The 22,934-nt window shown below is 31.1% G+C and overlaps 1 protein-coding gene across 1 annotated transcript in view; it reads right to left on the bottom strand.

Moving 5' to 3' along the window:
- Positions 1-17,830, bottom strand: part of LOC108904431 (homeobox protein Hox-A1) — a 111,131-nt gene extending 93,301 nt beyond the window's left edge. Inside the window, exon 1 of the mRNA XM_018706987.2 lies at positions 17,025-17,830. Coding sequence (XP_018562503.1) covers positions 17,025-17,733 — 709 coding nt within the window. The 5' untranslated portion in view covers positions 17,734-17,830. The remainder of the gene's footprint in view (positions 1-17,024) is intronic.
- Positions 17,831-22,934: the final 5,104 nt, after the last annotated feature.

The following is a 22,934-nucleotide window of genomic DNA, read 5'->3' as shown; positions in this document are numbered from 1 at the left end:
GTTTTGAGAAGGCCGTCATGAAAGATTAAAACCTCAAAGTGAAAGAAGTTAATAATTCCATTAGGTAGATATATAAAAATTCTACAATCATTTTTCTGAATATTTTATGAATAATCATGTTTTGCTGAACGAATTTAATGTTTGAACATTTTTATAATAAAATCTATATAACTCGGATATTCTAAAAGATATAGAGCGTATTGGGAATTGATATAGATTAGGTAATCGGAAATTTAACAGTGAATACATCTATTAAAAATAGAGCATTATATTTGCAACCATTGAGGCATAAATTTTTTGGATATTTATGAATAATAGAAGAAACATGAAAATAAAAAACTGTTTCGGTATCAGGTGTTAGAAGGTGTTAAACACTGTTTTATAATCTAGAGATCAAATTACAATTAATTTAATTTGTGCTGAATAATTGGCTATAAATAACGTTACGTTTATGAATTATTGTAATGTTGACTGATTTATAATGACACCAGTTAATATGAAGATAATTAAGATACAATTTTAATTCTATATTATATTCACATTTTGTAATAACATTCTGGGCTGCGATATCACTTTCTATCACCGTAGATTTCCTTGATATTATAATTATCAAATTTCAAATAATTAATTCACTCGTTTCCTTGACTTGTTATTGTAAACGTTCATGTTGCATGGTTACTATTATAAACCCATCTTTAATCCTCAACATAATTTATTTTCATATTATACAGTTCTCCCCTTCTGCACGCCCCTGCTGGTTAAAATAACATTCCTACTTTTATATTTAAATATACTTCAACAGAAAAATTATTTAAAAACTTGTACATGTGTTCTGTGGTAAAGATTCTTGATTTTTTCCCATTATTTTTCTTCTTAGGAAAAGCAATTAACGTAGCATATTTTGAAATACCAACAGATTTATGCAAAAATATTCTGGTTTTGAGCAGAGTATTCAACCCATAAGTTTCCTGGAGACATTAGGGTTTCATTTCTTAAAAAAAAATAGGTTAGGTTAGGTATTAGGTTCATTTTCTGTGACATTTTCAAAATATTTCTTGTTACACCACGCTGCAAATAGCTTGAAGATTTTCTTATATCTCTCTTTCGATTTCTCGGAAATTATGGCTGAGTACCTTACTTGGATTATCTTAGGGAAATTTCTAATGACAGGAGATGTCACTTTACAAGAAATATTCGGTCTCACAGTAATCAAACCGAAAACTTTTTCATGTTTGTTTTTATATTTTTAAAATATTATTTTTTTTTGAGCGTATAAAAAATGTAAACACTGCTGTCATTAAGTTTCTTACTGGCAGTAAAGAACACTTACTGACCTTAATACTTAATAGGTATACTATTATGATCTTTTTCCCAATAGTGTGAAACTATCAACAATATTTGTTCAACCCATATATTGTGTTCAATGAATGTACAGAGTACAAGCTAGAGGACATACAGGGTAGCCCATCGCAAACGTACCGCAAGGCATTACAGGGTAGTAAAGAACTTTTCGGCAAAATCCAAAAACAGGTCAAATTTGTTTCTGAGGGGGACAACTTTTGGCTCAAAAAGCATACCAAAATCTTCAACCCCCTAAGTGGGGGTGCTATCCCCTAAATTTTTTCAAATGGGAATGGGGGTCAAGTGGGGGGTCATTAGAAAGGGCTTTTAATTCTCTATACATCGATTCTTACTTTTTGAAAATCGATTCATTATTTTAGAAAATATGCAGCTTTGAAAATACGAACAATATTTTTGACGAGAAATGCGAAAATCGATTTAATTTTACTTCAAAACTTACGGTATTAGTCAAGTAAATGCTGAAAATGTTGTCCGCCAACTTGCATACAATGATACAGGTTGTCTTCAAACCGTTGTCGAACATTCTGGAGCACTTGCGGTGTTACTTCGCGACATACATTAATGATTCGTCCTCGCAGATCTTCCAAGGTATCAGGTGGAGTGCTGTAAACTTTGCTTTTAATGTGCCCCCAGAGAAAGAAATCTAAAGGATTTAAGTCGGGTGACCGAGGGGGCCACTCAATTGCACCTCTTCGTCCTATCCAGCGTCCTGGAAACGTCTCATTTAGGTAATTGCGCACATTGAGCGAGTAATGTGGAGGAGCTCCGTCTTGCTGGAAAATCAGTTCGTGTTCATTGTAAGCAGGGTCGTCCTCTATGATATTTGTTAGAGCTGGGTCGATGACATTTTGTAGTAAATCCAAGTACATATCGCCTGTCAAATTTCCAGGAAGGAAAAAAGGACCTACAATGGAATTTCCAAAAATACCTGCCCATACATTCAACTTCTGGGGGTGTTGGGAGTGTGTCTCATGGAAAATCCTTGGATTGGTATCAGCCCAGTAACGACAATTATGGCGATTCACTAAACCATTCAAGAAGAACGTACACTCGTCCGAAAAACACACATTAAAGAGGAAATTATCGTTTATCGCTCGTTCAGTCATTATTTCGCAAAATTGCAAACGACGATCAAAATCGTCTTCATTTAGCTCTTGCACTAGCCGAATCTTATAAGGATGGAATTTGTATTTTTTTAATATTCGTTGGACACTTGTACGACTCACTCCTGTCGCAGTAGCCAATTGCATTGTACTCAGCGTACTATCCATTGCCACTTGCCCCAATACCGCTATTTCCGTAGGTTCATTTAGTACCGGATTTTCAACCTGCCTCTTTTTGTTATGAACGGAGCCAGTTTCGCGAAATTTGGCCACCAATTCGCGAACAATTTTTCCAGACGCATGTTTCTCAGGATGCCGTTGGTTGAACAGTTCGGCGACCCGATTTCCGCATTCATTGTTTTTGAAAAAAAGCTCAATAATTTCTACTCTTTCTGGAATTGAGTACACCATAATTAATCAATTTAAAAGACTCGGCAGTATTGGTACTCTTCAACTACAAGTCACAAGACAGTTATCTAGCAACTTCTTGTGGCCTATCTAAATACGAAACAAAAAGCGGACAATTTTTTGCTCACCAAAATCAGGCTAAAGAATTCGCAAATCAAAAAAAAAAACAGCGAATTCTTTTGAAGGAATTTACCAAGCTAATACCGTAAGTTTTGAAGTAAAATTAAATCGATTTTCGCATTTCTCGTCAAAAATATTGTTCGTATTTTCAAAGCTGCATATTTTCTAAAATAATGGATCGATTTTCAAAAAGTAAGAATCGATGTATAGAGAATTAAAAGCCCATTCTAATGATCCCCCACTTGACCCCCATTCCTATTTAAAAAAATTTGGGGGATGGCACCCTCACTTAGGGGGTTGAAGATTTTGCTATGCTTTTTGCGCCAAAAGTTGTCCCCCTCAGAAGCAAACTTTACCTGTATTTGGATTTTGCCGAAAAGTTCATTACTACCCTGTAATGCCTTGCGGAACGTTTTCGATGGGCTACCCTGTATAGTATTTGGGTATTGCATGTATGTTGAGAACATAATGTCTGAGATCCAAATATTTCCTAACATTTCCGCAAATACAAGGATATGTAAATATTATACAAATTGTAGATTTTAGAATACTATATTCAGTTAAATTACTATTTGTTTAAATTATTCAAATTCATATTTTTCGGAATATTAATATTAAATGTTTTTAAATCCGTCCTTTTATGAGTAACATAGGGTTATATTGTGTAAAATACGACTTCTGATTTTTTCATGAGTGAAAAAATTCGTCCACAAGCCGCGTTTGTGACAATTGGGACAAGTTCACAAACGAAAGAAAAACTTTATTTGGAGACGGAAATGTTACTTCTGGTACTTAAATAATTTTGTGTTAAATTTTATTCAAAACGAACAACTATAGTACAGTAAACTATTAATTACTTTTTTAGTTGTTACACATGGCTGCACATGCATTCTAATAAAAATTGCTCCTGTCACACAAAACAATATCCCTTTGGTTTAGGTTTTAAATATCTTTAGGTATGTACTTGTTGTTTTTGTTTTATAATGTTAATTGATAATACGAATATTTAGTTAGTTTAGTATTTTCATTAAGAAAATCATAAATTTAACAATTTCATTTTCATTTTAAGGAATGAAACAAGTATTTTCGGCATTTATTTTTGTATCGACTACGTGAGAAAATCCTCACTTTCACATATATGACTAAAAATACTTTATTTTCATCCTATGTTTATAAAACGGCCTTAATATATCGGTACCATTTACTTAGTGAAGAATGGTAGTTTCAAAACTCAAGAATGTATAGAGTGTGTACGGTTATAATTTCAGGTAGATATTTTATCACCAAAATAATGTATAAGGAGTTTTTGTTTCAAACACCATGGGAGTAGTTATCAAGTGCCCTAGAAATTATATTCTCTTAGTAGCATTATTTTTGGCTTTATGATAAATAGACCATCTTAGGCTAATTTTATAATTAAGAATGTAACAGATACAAGACACCATTACCTACTAGTCGATAGGTATGCAGTTAATTTGGTCAAATCCAAATATTTTTGGAAGCTTGCGATACTGTTTTTATATTGCAACAACTTCTGGAACTATCGATGTAATTATGTATCTAGGTACAGGACTATTTCAAAATAAGTACCAACATTTGATAGTAGGAAATTGGAGAAATATTTTCTTACTGTATGAAAATTGAATTTAAATTAAGTTCTTTTATGCATCATATTACATGCACAATGTAAAAAATAATATATAACTGACACAATTACTAAAGCTAAAAACATTAGTCCTATGAAACCCCAGGGAAAATAAAGAACAGAAGAATGTCTTACATTCTTACGAAAGGGCAAAGGTAACCTATTTGTCTTACGATAGGAACAAACTGTGTTTAGCCTCTATTTTTCGCAGAAAAAAATATATCGACTTTGATGAGGAAGATAAATTTGTCGCAATTAAGAATTAAATTCCTCACTTAATCACGAACAAACGATCAAATGGCTAGTGCCTTATCAGCTCAATTACGTCGCAAGTTAAATTAACTATCAAATTTATTTTCCACATTTCACTGAAATATTGTACAATAAAACAGCTAATCTCTATGTCAGCTAAATTCACGCAAGATACATTTAGATTTACGATAAAGGAATATTGGAGTAATCTAGGTTTACTTATTGGAGAAAAATAAGAAAGTCGGTTAATTTTCTGTGAATCGCACATAACGATATATACTTATTTAGGCTACAATATACAAGCTCAGAATACGTTTTATAATCTAATTAATAAAATATTATTTGCTGATTCGACTTTAATCGTCCATGTTTACAAATACGTATAAACATAAGAATTTAAACATATGTCTTATTATTACAAATATATTTAGGTACATCTACATATTTTCTTCGTAAAAAATTCAATAAAGCTATTTATAAACTTAATACACAGGGTGTTCAGAATTTCGAGACTTATTAAAAGAAATCGACTCTGGTGAAAGTTACCTGAAGGTTTTATGCTTATTTTTTAATAATACACATCACTGTTTTAGTACCTACCAGTCAGATATTTAAATGTAGCTGAGTGACCCTTTTTACCAACTGTTCCTATTTAGCCCAGTATCAGGAGAAATTCGACTAGAACTGATCGTGATTTTAATACATTGGGATATTTTTCTTTCACCTAGCATTAGGTTGCACTCGGTGGAGAAAAGTGTATGTTAGTGCGCTGGCATCACTAAAGTAGCTAAAGATTTATCAACTTATGAAAGAGAAACGGTCTGTTGCAGAAAATGTAAACAATGAAAGTGAAAAATAACCGCCAATTGATAATAATCTGAATGCTTTATTGGCTGTTTATATTAAAATTAGTTGTTTCTTAACTGTTACCCCTGTAGGTCTAAAAATCTCTTGTATTTATGCTGTGAATAAAAGTGTAGTAATCGATTGTCATTACCTATTGTGAGTGATTAGTGTTTTATTACAATAGCGCAAATAGTTTCTTGTAGAAAGAGTCTGTGTTGTTGATGCAGCAAGATCAATCTCTATGTGTAAACTTTTGTAACTGGTTACTAAGAAATTATCAACAACGCTAATATTTTCCTGCTACAATTTTCAAACGAAACCATTTTTACATAAAACGAAATTTCCACAATACCCACCATACCGTTCGTCTTCTTAACATCGCTTCTCCATTAGTGTTTTGGGTTGCTAAACTCCTAACTTAAAATTTGTTGACTTTCAAAAAAAATTATTACCTACGACTACTACTGTAAATACTTAAAAACACACCGTCTGCGATCAATGTAAGATTCCTATTACGTAGGTACGGTAAAAAAATCGCACAGCTTGGTAAAAAAATCGTACCGTTTTCCTAACAAACGCCTAGCAACGGTCAATACAATACTGTTTTTTCTGTAACGGGAAAAAAGTTTGACATTATATCTCTGTTGACAGGTAACAAAATGTCACTTTTTATGAAATTGCTGTTTTCCCCGGAAAAAAAGTGAGTACTTTTTTCCCGGATATATACAATATACATAAGTAAAGGTAGATATTTAATTTTAGAATATTTTATTATATAGAAGTTACATTTCCTTTACACCAAAAGTACAATTATTAAATGTACATTGCATAAATGACATGTTTCTTATACTATTCGGTATAACAGTCGAACTTTCTTGTGTATTTTTTTCTGTCATGGACACAACAGCCGTTGATGTACCTGGTCGCAAATCGGATGTTATTTCAGCACTGCCACACGTTCTAAATACTTTATTAGCTATTTATGTCCTGTGTGCTACCGATTCATCAATATATCCTTCAGCGACCGTTGATGACTTCCAACCGCCATGTTTCTTTAGTGTCATCAAGTCTCTTCCAGATTCAACTAAAAATGTAGCAGACGATCTCCGAAATGAATGACCTGTATATGAGTTAGCATTGTCAAGTTGAAGAAAATTAGCTACCGTTTCAGGTACCTTATAAAACTGATTTTTACCCACAACCTGATTGATACATTTCCCATTGCGATATGCATAAAACAGGCGACGATCTTTTGCTGCTGCTGGACGAAGGGCTATGTACATTCGGTAAAATTTAACATATTCTTCAGTAACCACAAATCTCCTGTTTACATCATTCTTTGTTTGCTTAAGTTTCACAATTAATAGCGTCCCCGAATCTTCCATATCATCTAATCTTGCCTGGTTGATTTCACAAATTCGACAAGCTCCTGCAATCCCAAATACAACAACAACCTTGGCCATTAAATAAACTTCATAAGGAGCATTATTTAAAAAATCATTAATTTGTATAATCGTAAAAATCGCAGATTTTTTGGGCGTATAACCTTTCCCATTTTGTTTCAGAAATGTAATTAGTTTGAAATATTTTGAAATGTCTATATTATTATTGGATTTTAACATACTTTTAATCATTGAATAATTCGACCACATTGTTGATGGCTTTTGTTGTTGTGCCAGTTCCACAAAAAAAGTCAATAACACCGTCTCCGAAAAAGAACTGCATATCTTTTTCATCTTCCATTCCATAAATCTTGAATACGCGGTTTCGTAAATTTTCCGCGATTTAGCTGGCAATAATTTTTGTGACGCTACTTTCGCTGCTTCTACTAACTCCGGTGGAGTCAGAGAAAACTCGGAATCAGACATTTTTTAACTTTATATTATTCAAAATAACTACTAAACAACCATTAAGTTTGCAATTTTTAAATCAAATCACAGAATTAAATTGACAGATATTTGATTACTTTAAAGGTTTCCTTAGCAACGCAAATGTAATTGTCGCTATAAGTATAACAGCCTACCAATTTAAAACTTTAGTGACTAATATATTGTAATAATGTTTTTTCAATATTAAACCGTTGTTTTTCCCGTCACAGAAAAAAATAGTGTATTATACACCGGAAAAAAGTGGATTTTACCTCTCGGTTTTTTGTCTCCCTCCGCTTCGCTTCGGGAGACAACACAACCTCGAGCTAAAATCTAGTACTTTTTTCCCTTGTATAATAAATATCTATTGTTGCGGCGGTTGCTAGGAAAAATGTACGATTTTTTACCAAGCTGTGCGATTTTTTTACCGTACGTAATAGGAATCTTACATTGATCGCAGTCGGTTTGTTTTTAAGTATTTACAGTAGTGGTCGTAGGTAAAGTATAGTACGTAATACGTGGTGTGATGCAATTACGCACTCATAGAATTAGGTGTTATAGACTTTATATTCCAGTTGTATAGTAGGGAAGATTTGTTGTATAAAGACCAGTATCCGAATTTGTATATAACAATTGTATTAACAGAATTATACGTTTTATACTGAATATGTTTCCGTTTTTAACGTGTAAAACGCGTTTTATAATGGTTAAGTGATCGTCACATCTCAGTGCATAATCGGTTATGATCGTACAATTTCCGACAGTCCGCTATGCATCGACTTACGACTATTACACGTCTAGTTTGATGAATATGGACAGTATATGCACATGTTTTGTGGGATACATGATCATATCGCGTTGTGTGAAATGGAAAATTATTATGTAAGTATCTAACTGTTTTATGGCTTGTAATTGTTTTGTTTTTTTTTCAAATGTAAATCTTGTCTAAATTTTAAAAATTATTATTTTGTAGGTCCTATTAGAAATCGCTGATGTTAAGTTTTACATAAGATGGAGGAACAGAAGGTTAACGGTGACTAAGAAGAGCATGGGTATAAAGTCAATCAACCAGAGGAAATCAAATTAGATGGAAAAAAGCTCAACCTTTCTGGGGATGCTTCATTCTTAAGGTGGAAGAGTTATAGTGCAAATTCTCATGTAATACAAGAAAATACGGGTGCATCGTTGCTAAGAAAATAAACTGGACAGTTTTGGGAGCGATTTGTCATCATTTTTAATGCTTAAAAGTATGTTTTATGTATGTTTACATTAGAACCTTAGCTTGTAATTACAGTTATCCAATAAAATTTCTGAAAACTTAATGTCATATGTTTTTAACTCATACAGAGTATACAACAGTTTAATACATTTATTATTATAAAACTTATAACCAGTACTAGATGTTCTAATAACGATATGGAACACTTTAATAACAGTTATTGCTATTATTTCGTAAAGGGTATAAAAAACGTTGTATAATAGTTATACAATAATTTAATAAAGAATAAGGTTTATAGTCACTATGCTAGCAATACGCGTTTTATATCCAATATTCACCTGTTTAACTGTCACATATAGTATACAATGGTCTTATAATGGCATATAGAATTCTAATAAAGAATAAAACGCATTTCTTTCAGAGCAGTCGTGAATTTTTGGTTGCCTATACTCGAAAATCACGTGGCTTATAATCGTTTAAAAGTTAAAGAATTTTAACACCAACTTTTAAAACTGTCAATTTAACAGATTTTCATATTTAATTCAATTTGGTCGAAAGGTGATTTAAGATGTTAGCGGAATAACTGATTCAACTATTAAAATTGCAATCCTATAAAAGAAAACTACGATAGACACAAAATTATTGATTGGAAACTGAAATATTTTTATATATTAGGCAATGATGAGTATTATAGGATTAATAAAAACAAATCATATAATTTGGGTTTTGACAGTAATAAGTTAATTGATATTGATCGCTTCTTAAGTAAAAAGGTAATAAATACCTAACGTCTATGATTTTAATTCGTCAGTAATTGTGATACACTCATAAATTTAATATATATTAGGTAAATATTAGTTAAAAATTTTATTTGGGTTGTTGACATATATTTACAACCGATGCTTTAAAAATTTTATTTATCAATGTGACATGTCGGGTTTTTATTGTTGCGGAAAGGAACATTTCTGGCAATCATACTGATTTTAAAATGCCACAGATTATTTACTTAGATGGGTTATTATGGAGATCATCACGGAATAATCATGCTAAGTAATTAATTGAGAATTCATTTTAATTTCGAACGTTAAGTTTTTACTCATTTCATTTTAAAATGGTATCATATGAAATTCTGTTGCAGGTTTGGAGTTCAATACTCAACTCGTCTACATTATATATTCGTCAGCTTTATTATTATAAATAATTTAGTATAACCATCGAACCACTTAGCAGAAAATGAGGTTTACAACTCTACGTTATATTGACTACGATTCTTCCCTGACAAACATGATCAGTTTAAGTGACCCGTGTAAATACTCCTTAATCTTTTAGCACAGGGTGTAGGTATAATGTTATTGTTAGGTATATATTTTTTTTTACTTTTGAATCTACTTTATGGCTTTGACACACAGAACATAGTATGTTGTGGTTTACCACAGGAAACGATGGCGTAGTCATCGCAGAATTCAACTTAAAGAACTGTCATGACCGACCAAATAGTTCGTGAATAGAAAAAAATAAAATAGAAAATTGAAAAATTGCCCTGCGGACAGAAAGTGCTGCCCGCTGCGTCAAACCGTGTTCTGTATGTGGAGCCTTTAGCAAGTTAGTGAAAGGATGTAAATTTCATTATACAGGGTGTTTTCACTTTAAATTTGGAAAATGCAGGAATGTATTCCCTATCAAAAATTAAGTGTAGTTTGCTCTATAAAATTTTTTTATGAAAGCCTTTGTTTTGGAGATACAGGTTGTTGAAGCTTAAAAAAAAATAAACACTTTTTGACATATCTCGGTTATCCACGAGTAGATTTGATTTAAACTTGGTACACATTATGCATATTGGGGGTTCTCATAATTGACAGAATATCGTCCTATCGCATTAGCCAGTGGCGTGCAAAGGGGGGATGCGTGGCCCCTTTTTAAAAAAAAAGTACGCCATTGAGTTTTTCGAAGAATGTAAAGTAAATTTAAATACTACCATACAAAAGCAATCTAAAAGGTCGTAATTTTTTTTTCATTCCTTGAAATCTTAATAGTCCAAGAATCTCATGAACGCTATTAGAGATCTTTTAGATTGCTTTTGTATGGTAGTATTTAAATTTACTTTACATTCTTCGAATAACTCAATGACGTACTTTTTTTTTTTAAAAAGGGGCCACGCATCCCCCTTTTGCACTCCACTGGTTAATGCGATAGGACTAATATTCTGTCAATTATGAGAACCCCCAATACGCATAATGTGTACCAAGTTTAAATCAAATCTACTCGTGGAAAGCCGAGATATGTCAAAAAGTGTTTTTTTAAGCTTCAACGCCCTGTATCTCCAAAACAAAGGCTTTCATAAAAAAATTTTATAGGGCAAACTACACTTAATTTTTGATAGGGAATACATTCCTGCATTTTCCAAATTTAAAGTGAAAACACCCTGTACCTATGATGAGAAAAATTTACTGGCAAATGTCGAGAAACATATCACTCAAATTATGGCTTACTAGTTTTTCGATTTATCTTTTTTCTTTGTACCTATATAGTTTCTGTAAAAATATATACATTGTATGACTACTCTTACAAATTTGTGTCTGTAAAAGTGAAGGATATTCAGTCAAAACGATGCATCCGAGTACTAGTAAATTTACTAGTAAATTAGTAGTAGTAAAGGAAAGTGTCGATAAATTTACAAAATACTAAACATTATATATTTCATGCCGTTAACAACAAAGACGAGGTGATTGACCAAATTCATATGGTCTGCGAGTTTCAGATGTGTAGTAGTAACGTTACCAGACTAGCACCGGAGCTGAACGTCGAACGGTATGTGCTCTACTATTAAGGTCTACTGTCTTTGTCGCTTTTTCTGTGGACTTTCTGTTAATCTGCGAATCTCGCGTATGAGTCTGGTCAAATTGTTATGCATTACGGGATGTTTCTGAATAGGTGTTACAAACTTTAACAGCGGATATAAAAAATTCCGAATGTCTGAAAAATCATAATACAGCGTTTGTTTCCTATAGGTGCAGTGGGTTAATAAATTTAGCTTTTTCCAAATACATAACTCTAAAATGTTTTGTCCAATTTAAATGAAATTTACTATGCTAGTTCTTGTTATGTTGTCACTTTTTGAAGTAGGTACCTAATCGAAATAAGCACATTTATAGGATTTGGCAAAATACCCCAACCTGTAAGCAAATATGCTTATTTTTTTTACATGTGACATTGCTACTTCAGCTCTAATTTTGTGTTAAAGGTAAGGTCTTTTAGGACTGGGTTTTGTTGCATTCATAACGGGATTCGCATAATTAATTACTTTATTAGTCTTCAACATTGCATCGAATATTATCTTAGAATTATGGAAAGTAATCACTAGTTTTTAATAAAATGTAGTTCAATAAAAAAAAATAATAACTGCACTCAATTCAGATTTCGGATTTCTTCAATTCTGGAAGTTGTGACTATCAAATATGAATATCCGTGGTTATTGTTATTTGAGGAGCATTAAATTTTATGAATTCGATGAGAAACCATCTATAATCTGTAGATAATTTACAGAATGAGGAAAATCTTAAATGAATGCGATAATTTTTTTTACTGAATTATGTGTTACTGAAAATGGTGACCACTACCAATAATTTATTTGAAAGGAGTTACAAATTTCTCAACTTCGTTTCATTTTTAGTATCAAACAAATCAAATTTCCGCTGACAATGAAATCAGATTTGTATCGCCTGCCTATTAAAAATAAACATATTTCTTTAGGGGTGGAGGTACTTTTCCCACTTTTGTAAATGCAATTTCTTAAGTTATTAATATTATGTCAAAAACTGACATCTAAATATTTACATGTACCAGCAAACCAAATTTCATTTAAATCGGTATAGAAAAATTGAATTATTTTACTAAATTTAACGTCATTTTGCGGCTAAACGAAGCAACATGATAATATAGAGCACATATCATAGATATCATAGTTCCAGAACTCTGTCTGTTCGTTTACAAATCACCCTGTATATTTTTAGCGTATTTAATTTTTTTTTGTCTTACTTTTCATCTGCATATTCACTTTTGAGAAGAAAAGGTTGAGTCATTGTTTGGTGAATGGAGAATATTAGATTTATAACATTATTAGATAGGTATATATATTAAAGTAGCAATAAGTTGTTACCTTAAAATAACATTAAGCAAATTATACCCGAACTCATATTTATGCATTTCTGAATACACCTTATACAAAAATAACGTTTTTAAAAAAATTCTGCTCGTCAGTATCATTGGGTCGGTTCCGGATACAAAGTCGTGATAATGTATCAATAACTGTTTAATAATTATAAAAAGTAGTATTGATATTAATTAATTATTAGAAAAGTTAAGAAAGGACCGCAAGGTGTTAAAATTTCCGGAATAGGCATGTAAATAGTAAAAGTGTGTAGGCGCATTACCTAATTCTAATTATGCTACTAGTACTTGGTATTTCCATAAAACTAATTAATTATTCATATTTTTAATTAATTTTATGAATAAATCCGGGTGCTAAAATAGTAGAAGAGAAACCTGGTCCACATAGTATGTAATTATAATTTAATTTCAAAATACTTTTAGAATTTACTTAAAATATTACGATTATTATTATATTTTGACATTATTATGTAATATAAAATTACATGACAACCAAAAATGTTGATCCAAACTTAGTTAATATATTTCCTTAATTAATTTTGCATTTATTATTTAAGAATTTGGAACTGGTTGAGAATATTAAACGTCTACATTTAGGGTAAATAAAATTGAGAGTAAATTTTCACTCGAAATCAACACAATTGTTAATTAAAACGAGTCCACACTCAATTGTGTTGAAATAATAACACTATGCGTTCACTCAACCACTGAACTTTCATAAATGATTACAAGTCACGCGACTGCCGAGCTTAGGAAACCTAACATTGCACGATTGGTACTGTCCACTAAAAATCCCTAAATCTTAGCGTCACCAATATTAATGATTCGTTTACAATGAACAATAACAAACCGTTACGCTCGAGATAATGCGATCGCTGATTGGTAGACAGAATCTCGTGAAAAATTATCAGCCTGTGAAAGAGAATGTTTTAATTTTACCAAAACTTAATTGCCAACGTGAAGTAAAATTACTGTTACATTCAAAATCATTGATTACCTACGTGGCTTGTAATCATTTATGAAAGCTCTGTATGTGTTCGCTAAATAAATCTTATATTAATAACATTGAATAACTTTTTGAGTTAGCTTGCTAAACTATGTGTCATATTGGTCCAGTACAACCAATAGTAACTAAAATTCTTAATTAATCTTAAGGTATTTGTTGTGTGAGAGCAGAGTCCAAACAGTGCATCTGTATGTATTCATACACGACTTTGTGTTCCTCCTATTCATAAATATTAACAACAAATGGAGTGATTTTTACATATTTTAGTTCATCATTAAAAATTGTATTGATAAGGTCATTTTTTTACTAAAATTTAACAAAATCAGCACCAAAATAATTTCACTCCTAAATAACCTTGAATTTACACCGCTATTTTTATTGTGTAATAAAAAATATTTGGAATAACATGATTACCTATATTACTGAAAATGTATGTAGTACCTACCTACTTATTGTAAGTAGAGGACATTTTTTAACAGTTTTCTGTATAACAAGTATGAAAACAAAGTGACAATTAATTCCTCCTATCGATTGTAAAAACTTAATAAACGAAATAAGTAAATTTGATCATTAATTAAATATTTTTTCTCCATGGCTTCTTTATTTTTTTTCTCCCATATGTTTGTGAAAATATCCATCATACCTATAGACAAATTATTTCGTATGAACGTTCAGAATTTGAATGAATTTTAATAATAACACTTTTAACAAGTTCTCAGTTAAATATTTTCGGAAGAAATTATGAGACTATGCTAGCAAAAGGAGATGACGTTTTGCTCTCAAGCTGTCATCAGTTTCCCTAAATGAATAAACAGCAGCTATTAGTTAGACAAATGGATGCCATGATCTTACATTACCGCAGAAGGAGACAATTATTTTACTATCAAGAAGTAATAAAGGTTACGCACGACAGTACAAGTATTTAATAAAATAAAATGTAATAATTAAAAAATCATGAGATTTTTTCTTAAAAAATCGCTCATATAATTACAATAATTATATTGACTGACCATCCTCGAGTAGAGTCAGTTTACGGAATTGTGCAATTACGACTAAAGTGTTAAATTGATTGATTATTAATGATTGTTAAAATTTTTGTTTGTTGATAACAAAAAATACTGGTGAACTGATTGATAATTTCATTGATTTTTGTAAGTGGATGTAAAAGTGTTTTACATCGTGGATGTAAACATTTTGACACTTAATAAATATCATGTAAAATTCAACATTTAATGACAGTTTTTGAAAAAATAATAAAAGGTTCAACAGGACCCAAAATAAAAAAAAACCTTAAAAAAACACTAATATTTATGTAGGAGGGGAAATGTAATTAAAAATATGTTCATCTAAAAAAAAGAATTCAGAAAATAAAAGTATTAGACGTGCCTATATTATAGTAACACGTTCTCTATTAAAAGAATAGGTATGTTAAAATGAATGGGTTATAAAATTGATCACACTGTATTAAGCCATAAGGATAATAAAATATCTATAACCAAAGTTTGTTACGCTATATGTCTTTGACTGAATTATGTTTATGCATCATTGTCCGACGGTTTTCAATTCGATTCTAATTTATTTCATATTTTGTCTGTTATTTCTTCATTTTTTCATCTGTTAGGTGTTCTGTGAGTCACCAGTCACCAAATTAACTCTGTTTCAAATAATATTTCATCGTATAATATATGTATTTAATATTAGTAGTTAACATTTTCTATTAAATACTTATTCCCCTCTGCTGCTCCATTATGTCAATCTTATTCTTGCGATTCTTGGGACTTTTAATTGAGTTATTACTAAATATGTTTTACTTTAGAGGTACCTTAGTCAGAAGTATTCGTCCTTTATTTCCAAATATCTTGGTGAAGATTGTTTACTTTTTAAGGATCGTATATTTTTATTCAAATATATATAGCTTTTAATATTTAAATGTGTTATATTATCTTACGTGTCCTATTTGGCGCTTGATTTAACAAAAGATTTAATATAAGTACAATTGGAATATCCAAGAGGTAGGTAGTACAACTGTAGTTTGATATTTTTCACTTTCTTTTATACTAAATAATAACGGAATGTTATCCTTTTCTATGAGGACAGCATAGAGCTTGAACTCATAGGAGTAATCTATAAATATTGGTGCAGCCACTTGCACCTTTGAGTGGACTGTATTTTATGTTTTCATTTGTAAAAACTTGCTTACCACGTTCCCAGGAACAGGCACTTACTTTTAAAGTATCAAAGGGGTAAAAGGACGGAAAGAAAAGGAGAATCTTTGATATTTTACAATTTTAACCTCGTACTAATCACTATAGATGTATTAACTAACAACTCACAAAACAACTGACTGATTCTACCAAAAATTCATTCTAATAGCCGACTTGTGGCCTCTTCTTTTTTTTTTACAGTTTCTTTTTTCTTCTTTTTTGTAGCAAAGATAAAGGCATGGCTACACCAAATATACTTCACAAGAGTAAGATAGCAAAATCTGACTGAAACTGTAAATACATAGGTGCACCTTCAAAATTATACCTAGTCGATTTTTATATTTATTAAGTTTATTTTTAGTTACTTATTTTAAGAATGAATATATTTTTAGAAAATTATCGCTGAACCTAATTGTTTATTTAGATAGGTATTTTTTCTGTAAGTATTATATTAAACACTGAACATTAGTTATAAGAACATATTTTGAGACCACTTGGTAACAATAATTTTATTAGCCAGATACTCCGTATCTGCTTACTTTTAGTTGTTGTAAATATTTAGTTTGCTTTTGAAAATATTTACAGATGATAACCGTTCGACATATGTAAGCAAACAAAAATTATGTAAAAGTAGATAAAGCAGTTCCGTTCCTACAAATAGTATCACCGATAACAGAGAAGGAGTGAAATGCTATTGATATCCTTTTTGTTGTTCAAATGACTTTGCAACATCATAATCTTAAGACGGGTGGTATATTGCAAGTGATACAGACGTTAGTGACGTGAATATCTGAGACTGTAGTAGAAAAGTAATTATTACATACCCGCTGGTTTGGGAACATTTCTCTTCACTTGCATCCATTTGTAAGTTGGCAAAACGGGTTGGGGTTGGGGAACTGCGTTTATACCATGCATAGCGTGATGTTGGCGGAGTCTATGTCCTTCTGGTCCCTGTAACAGTTCTTCTTTATACCTTTGAAGATGCTGGAACTCCATACAAGCATTAGGCGGTGCATTCGGTGCCATTAGATGGGAATGGTGGTAATTACCATCAAGTTCTACTTGGTGATTGTGATATTTGTTCTCGTGCGAATAACTGTGGTGCAAGTGGTGATTATCAGAGCCTTCTTCGTGATGCTGGATAAGAATATCTGATGGATGGGTTCTGTAGTTTTCGTTGTAGTTATTTTGATGGTGATAAATGGTATTACTGTTCGAATTAGCGTAATCCAGATTAGTGTAACTTAATCCTGTATCGGTATTGATAATTGGATTCTCTTGCATTTGCTGTGGGTGATAATAATTAAGATCTTGAGGAGAAGGAGGTGTATCCGCAGTATCTGTAACAGTGGCTCCGTACAGGTATGACGGCTCTTCATAATGGTAATTAGGGGCATAATGGGTCTGAAATTGGTGATGGGAACCGGAATGGTTAAGTTCACTTGAGTAATTATAATAGTTAGAATCCGTAGAATTGTAAGCCGCACTGTGTTGATTGTGGTGACCGTACATACTTATGTCCATCATCATCATTTTCACACAGTCCTTATTGTAAGTGTGCGCAATTATCCACGGCACAGAATATCACTGAAGCAGCACTACTCCGGCATATTTTACAACTACACGCTTGACTAGCCGATACCGGACTGGAAAGCAAAGTCAACATACCTATTGAGTCCCTTGCCTGTACACGAAACGGTGTGTTTCGTTTATCGTAAAGCTTAAGGCGGGGCTTCATTTCCCACGTGTCTTGCGCACACAACTTGGTAACCAATGAAAACACGTTGATGTGAAAAAGATGTGATGCTGTGTGAGGGATTGGCCAGCATCCAGCCATCATTGTGCTCTTTGTACAAGAACATTTCAATTCTCCTGAATGTTACAAGTGTCAGCTACCGTGTGTGACATGACAGCCTTCCTTGTATTGTTCGCATGTGGTGTTTCGAATGGGTTGTGGCCTGATTGTTATCGGCCTTTGCATAATATTATTTATAAAATGCATTCAGATATTAGATAAATGGCAAATTGGCCGTCACACAGGTCTTGTTTTCAGTGAGGTAACAAAAGTGTTTATAATCCTTTAGAAACGAACACGTCACTATACGATAGCTTTATCCGCAGAAACATTTATTCATGGCTATTATTTTGTGTGTGATTTGAATATACATAAATATTTTTGGCGTGAGGAGCTATTTATAAAAAAATATATTCTTTCGCTGTGCAGAAATATCCTATTAAATAAAAACATCAACATCATCAACATAAAATGATACAAATAAGTAGTTACAGACAGTATGTATAAAATAATAGCTCATTTCAAAATTGCCTACGTATCTAACAAATAAAACATTATCATCGCCTATCTTTAACCAATCATAAAGAAATACCTACCTGAGAGTGTATGCGATTTTTGGAAGCGATCAGTTATCATTCCTTATTTATATTCAGTTATAATATCACAAGAGCATAGAAAATATTCGATTATACTTCCGAGTCACGAGATGTATTCTGCGAAACACCACGACAGCGTAGCTGGAGTGGTGTTTTAAGGATATACGTCGAGTGAGGAGGTTAGTATAATCGAATATTTTCGTTTGCTCGAGTGGTATTCGATACGCTTATATAATTCAGAGCTTGAACCGATGCGTTCCATTTTTTTTTGACGTTTATTGACAAATGTTAAAACTATCGTTACCATGACATAGTTCACATTGTTGGAGGAGGCGAAACTCCAAATCGGTTATACCACGTCGTCAAGAGTATAATCGCTTATCAATACATAGTAACTACGTAAAATTTGTAATTGCTATTGGCTAAATTTCTAATGAATTATATAATCACTGATATCCGCACTTGAACAGCGTTTTTCTAACGAACATTTACCAGCTTTTAGTTTAATGTCGCTACATCCCAGTTCAATGTTAAATATGACACTGGTTGATTTTAAAGAAAAAGCACAAGATTTCTGCCAGTACTATGATCTTCCTCTTTTTGAACTTGAAGCGGAATTATGGTATAAATTGTGGAAAGATCAAGGTAAACAAAGTGAAGATCTAAAAAACCATATAGGTACCTCATTCATAAATACCTAGATATAAAGAGGCGACAAATATAACTTAAACCTAACATTTCAACTCAAAGTGTTGACTAATTCTATCCTAGTTTACGGTCTGTTTTATTTTCTTACTTTTCATTTACTTATATTTTTGATAAAGTTCGATTGAGGATGCTTCTTTTTATTATAATTTTATGAAATAATGTTAATGCATGTAATTTTCTACAATTTGACATATTTAACCATTCAGCTTTTTTTAATGTATGTCCATCAAATTTTCTTATTCCACATATAAGGCGTAAGCACGAATTTTATCTTTTGCAGGCGATTAGAATCATAAACAGAGAGGCAGGGTCCATAAACGAAGTCGCAGTAATTTGCATTACTTAAAACAAGAGAATGACAGAGTATTTTTTTAAATTTTATATCAAATAAATGTCTGCATTGGTATAATGTTTTTAATTTTAGATAAGACTTTTGCAGAATGAAAGAAATATGATCGGTGAACTTTAACTTACTGTCGAATATAACACCCAGGTTTTTTGCTTTTTGTGTTGGTTGTAAAGCTAAACTATCAATTTTTATGGGAGTATTATACAACAAATTTCAGGGTAACTTTTTTTTCTCATTATGTATATCGTTTAAAGTTTTTTTTCGAGACAAAAACTACTTGCTGAATTCCAAAACTCTTCTCCAATATTATAATTCAATTTACCAATTTTTGTTTTGGACAGAAATGCACATTTTTTGGGAATCAATTGAAATAAATTACCAATCTATCCATTACTCGATCCTTTGGATCCATTAATCTTATTAGCTTTATGGAATTCGAAAAAAAGTTGTTTTACCTTATTTTTTTCCCCAGGAATACCCTTTACATACATATTACGCTCTAGGAAATTTTGAGATTATCTAATTGCATGTTTATCTAATGGTTCGATATCTAATTTACCGCTACTGATGGTAGTTATCACATTACTTATCATGTTGCATTTTTATGTGAACAGGAGACCTATATAATGAGGTTCTCATGATATATTTGATGTTATCAGCTGAAACATTGCCTCTAAGAAGTGAGATGATGTATTACCAACTCTGTTTAAGTTCTGAACATTTTATTGACTGAGATTATCTTTACAAATATATTACGTAATTACAGGATTTTCAAATTAATTTTGTAAAACTGATATAAATATAAAAATGTATAAATAAATAAAATTCCATAACAATATTTAGTATAAAAAAAGAATATGAATAAAGTTCTCAGAATTAACTTTAGGTACCTATATTCTGCACCTAACGAAGAGAAATATAGGTATACGTAAAGGTCTTATACCAAAGCAGTTAGTTATACCTTCAATTAAAATAATGAAGTAATCTTAAATTAGGGTGTTGCGTAAAGATATTATTATTCTTTAAATATATAAAAGAGAGTCGCTTATAGATAAGCAGTCATAATCCAATAATACCTAGAACAATTTTAAATATTTAACTATAAAAATGCTATTTCTAGCGCCACCATAGATAAAACGATGACTGTAGAAGATAAATCGTAAGTATTAAAATTTCAGCTTCTATGGTTTAGCCCAGATTTGTTTGAATTAATTTTAAAACGTCTTGTTTTGTATTAATACCCTTTCTGTAGAAGAGCATTCAAAATGTTATAAAATCACAAAAAAATTATTGCAATAACAACGTGAGTGCAAATATTCATTGTCTTAAACACTTTTGAGAAAAATGTTAAAGATTATAGGATGTTTTAAAAAAATATTTAGAAAAAAATATTTAGAAATAAAACAATTTGTCAAATCTTTCCTAGGAAAAGGCACTACATTTTTGAAAAGAAATATATATATATATATATATATTTTCATTTTTGGGAATTACCATTATAGCAAAAATTAGTTTCTAATTAAGTGGTATTGAAATTCGAATGACAAATTTCAAATAGAAAGGAAAAATGAGATACCAAATTATCGAAAAATTCTTAAGATGAATTCATCAGGAAAAGTGAACTTTGACACAATACATACGCACAATTTCCCTAGTTTTGCGATATTTTAAATAAAGGTTTACTAGATGAGATTTTAAAATTACTTTTTGACAAATACTTCCCTGTAGGCAAAAGAAAAACAAATAAAATGTTTGCCTATAGACTAATGCACACAGAAAATATAATAAATACAAGTCAGAGGACTTAATTTTCAGTTACAGAGTTTCTTCTAAAGATATGTCTCTCAAAAAGTCAAGCTGGTGACATGGCAATCAACTCGGAAATTGTTCAGCCAATTGATTAGCGTGCCATCTAGATTAGATGAAAGATGTAGATAATTATATTTTATCTAGATACCTAATTGGTCTAAATAACATAATGTAGTTAATATATAACTAGGTAAAAATAAAAATATATATGGGATTAGAGTTTTAATATAACTTAATGAGACTGTAAAGTATGTTTTCTATAAACTTGAGATAGACTTCAAGATTTTCTGCTAAGATATAGTATTAATCAGTTTGTTACTAGGTATATTATGTACTAAATTAAGTTTTAATATTCAGATCGAGTAAGTATTCTCACTGAAAAGAGTCTATTTGGCTACCGGGTGCTTGATTTTTTATTGGTTCAGTGCGTTGGTAGGTTTATAATGATAATATGATTTGATGCAATTCAGTGAGATCAGGAAGAAATACTTTTGCTTTAATAAATTTATTTTTACAATATAAAATTGCATGAAACTTAAAAACAAAAAAACAAACAAATCGCTTAGTATTTAAAAGTGATTTGACTATAGTAGGTATACGAGTAATAATATTTTCATTATTTTGTATATATATAATAAATATAAGTTATTTATCTGGAGTTACTTTTTTTGGGTATAAATATTATTACACACAAGATGAATGCAGTTAATTATTTTTTATAGAAATTTTTGCGAAAATTTATTAATAACATACACATATTCCATTTAAGCAGTATCCTCCCCCTCCTACATGACGTGGGCTGCAGAATTTGGTGCATTCTGGTTCTTTCAGTAAAAAGTCACATTTAATATGACGAGCTACATAGACATAAGGATTTGATGCTGGTGTAACTGCAAATTAATATTCAATAAAGTGTGAGAATATGTAATAATAAATTTAAAATTATGTTAGAGGTTTCAGGTCCACAAAGAGATTTGCGTTAGAATTTTTATTATGTTTTGTGAGCTCAGTATTTTGTCATTATAGTTTGTCAAAGTTCATGGTATTACTCTAGCTTTATTTAAAAACAGTATTTTATTTAAAATCTGACACATCGTTTTCTACTAAAATGGTGGGATTGTCACACCGTTCTATTCTTTTGGCAGATCAAACTGACAATGAGAAATATTTGCAGAAGTTTATTGCTTAGTGTTTTAGCTACAGTTTGATTGATATTTTTTATTTTATAAGCTTACATTATTGTGTCATTTCTTCCTCTAATTAATTGGGATTCGTCGAGAAAGAGCCATTTAGAAATCTAATATTTTTCTTATAAGCAAGGAAATAAGTTCCTATATTGAAAAGTAAAAAGAGCTTTTTTAAATTGCCGTAAAATATTTGTTAAGTTTAACATAGATGTGCGTACTCACCTGCTGCAATGCAACAGAATATTACCACAATGTAAAAAATGTGTACGTTTTTCATACTGGAAAAATTT

Source organism: Anoplophora glabripennis, unplaced genomic scaffold, assembly GCF_000390285.2.
Source record: "Anoplophora glabripennis isolate ALB-LARVAE unplaced genomic scaffold, Agla_2.0 scaffold65, whole genome shotgun sequence".
NCBI lineage: Eukaryota > Metazoa > Arthropoda > Insecta > Coleoptera > Cerambycidae > Anoplophora > Anoplophora glabripennis.
This window is presented reverse-complemented; position numbering and strand designations above follow the sequence as displayed.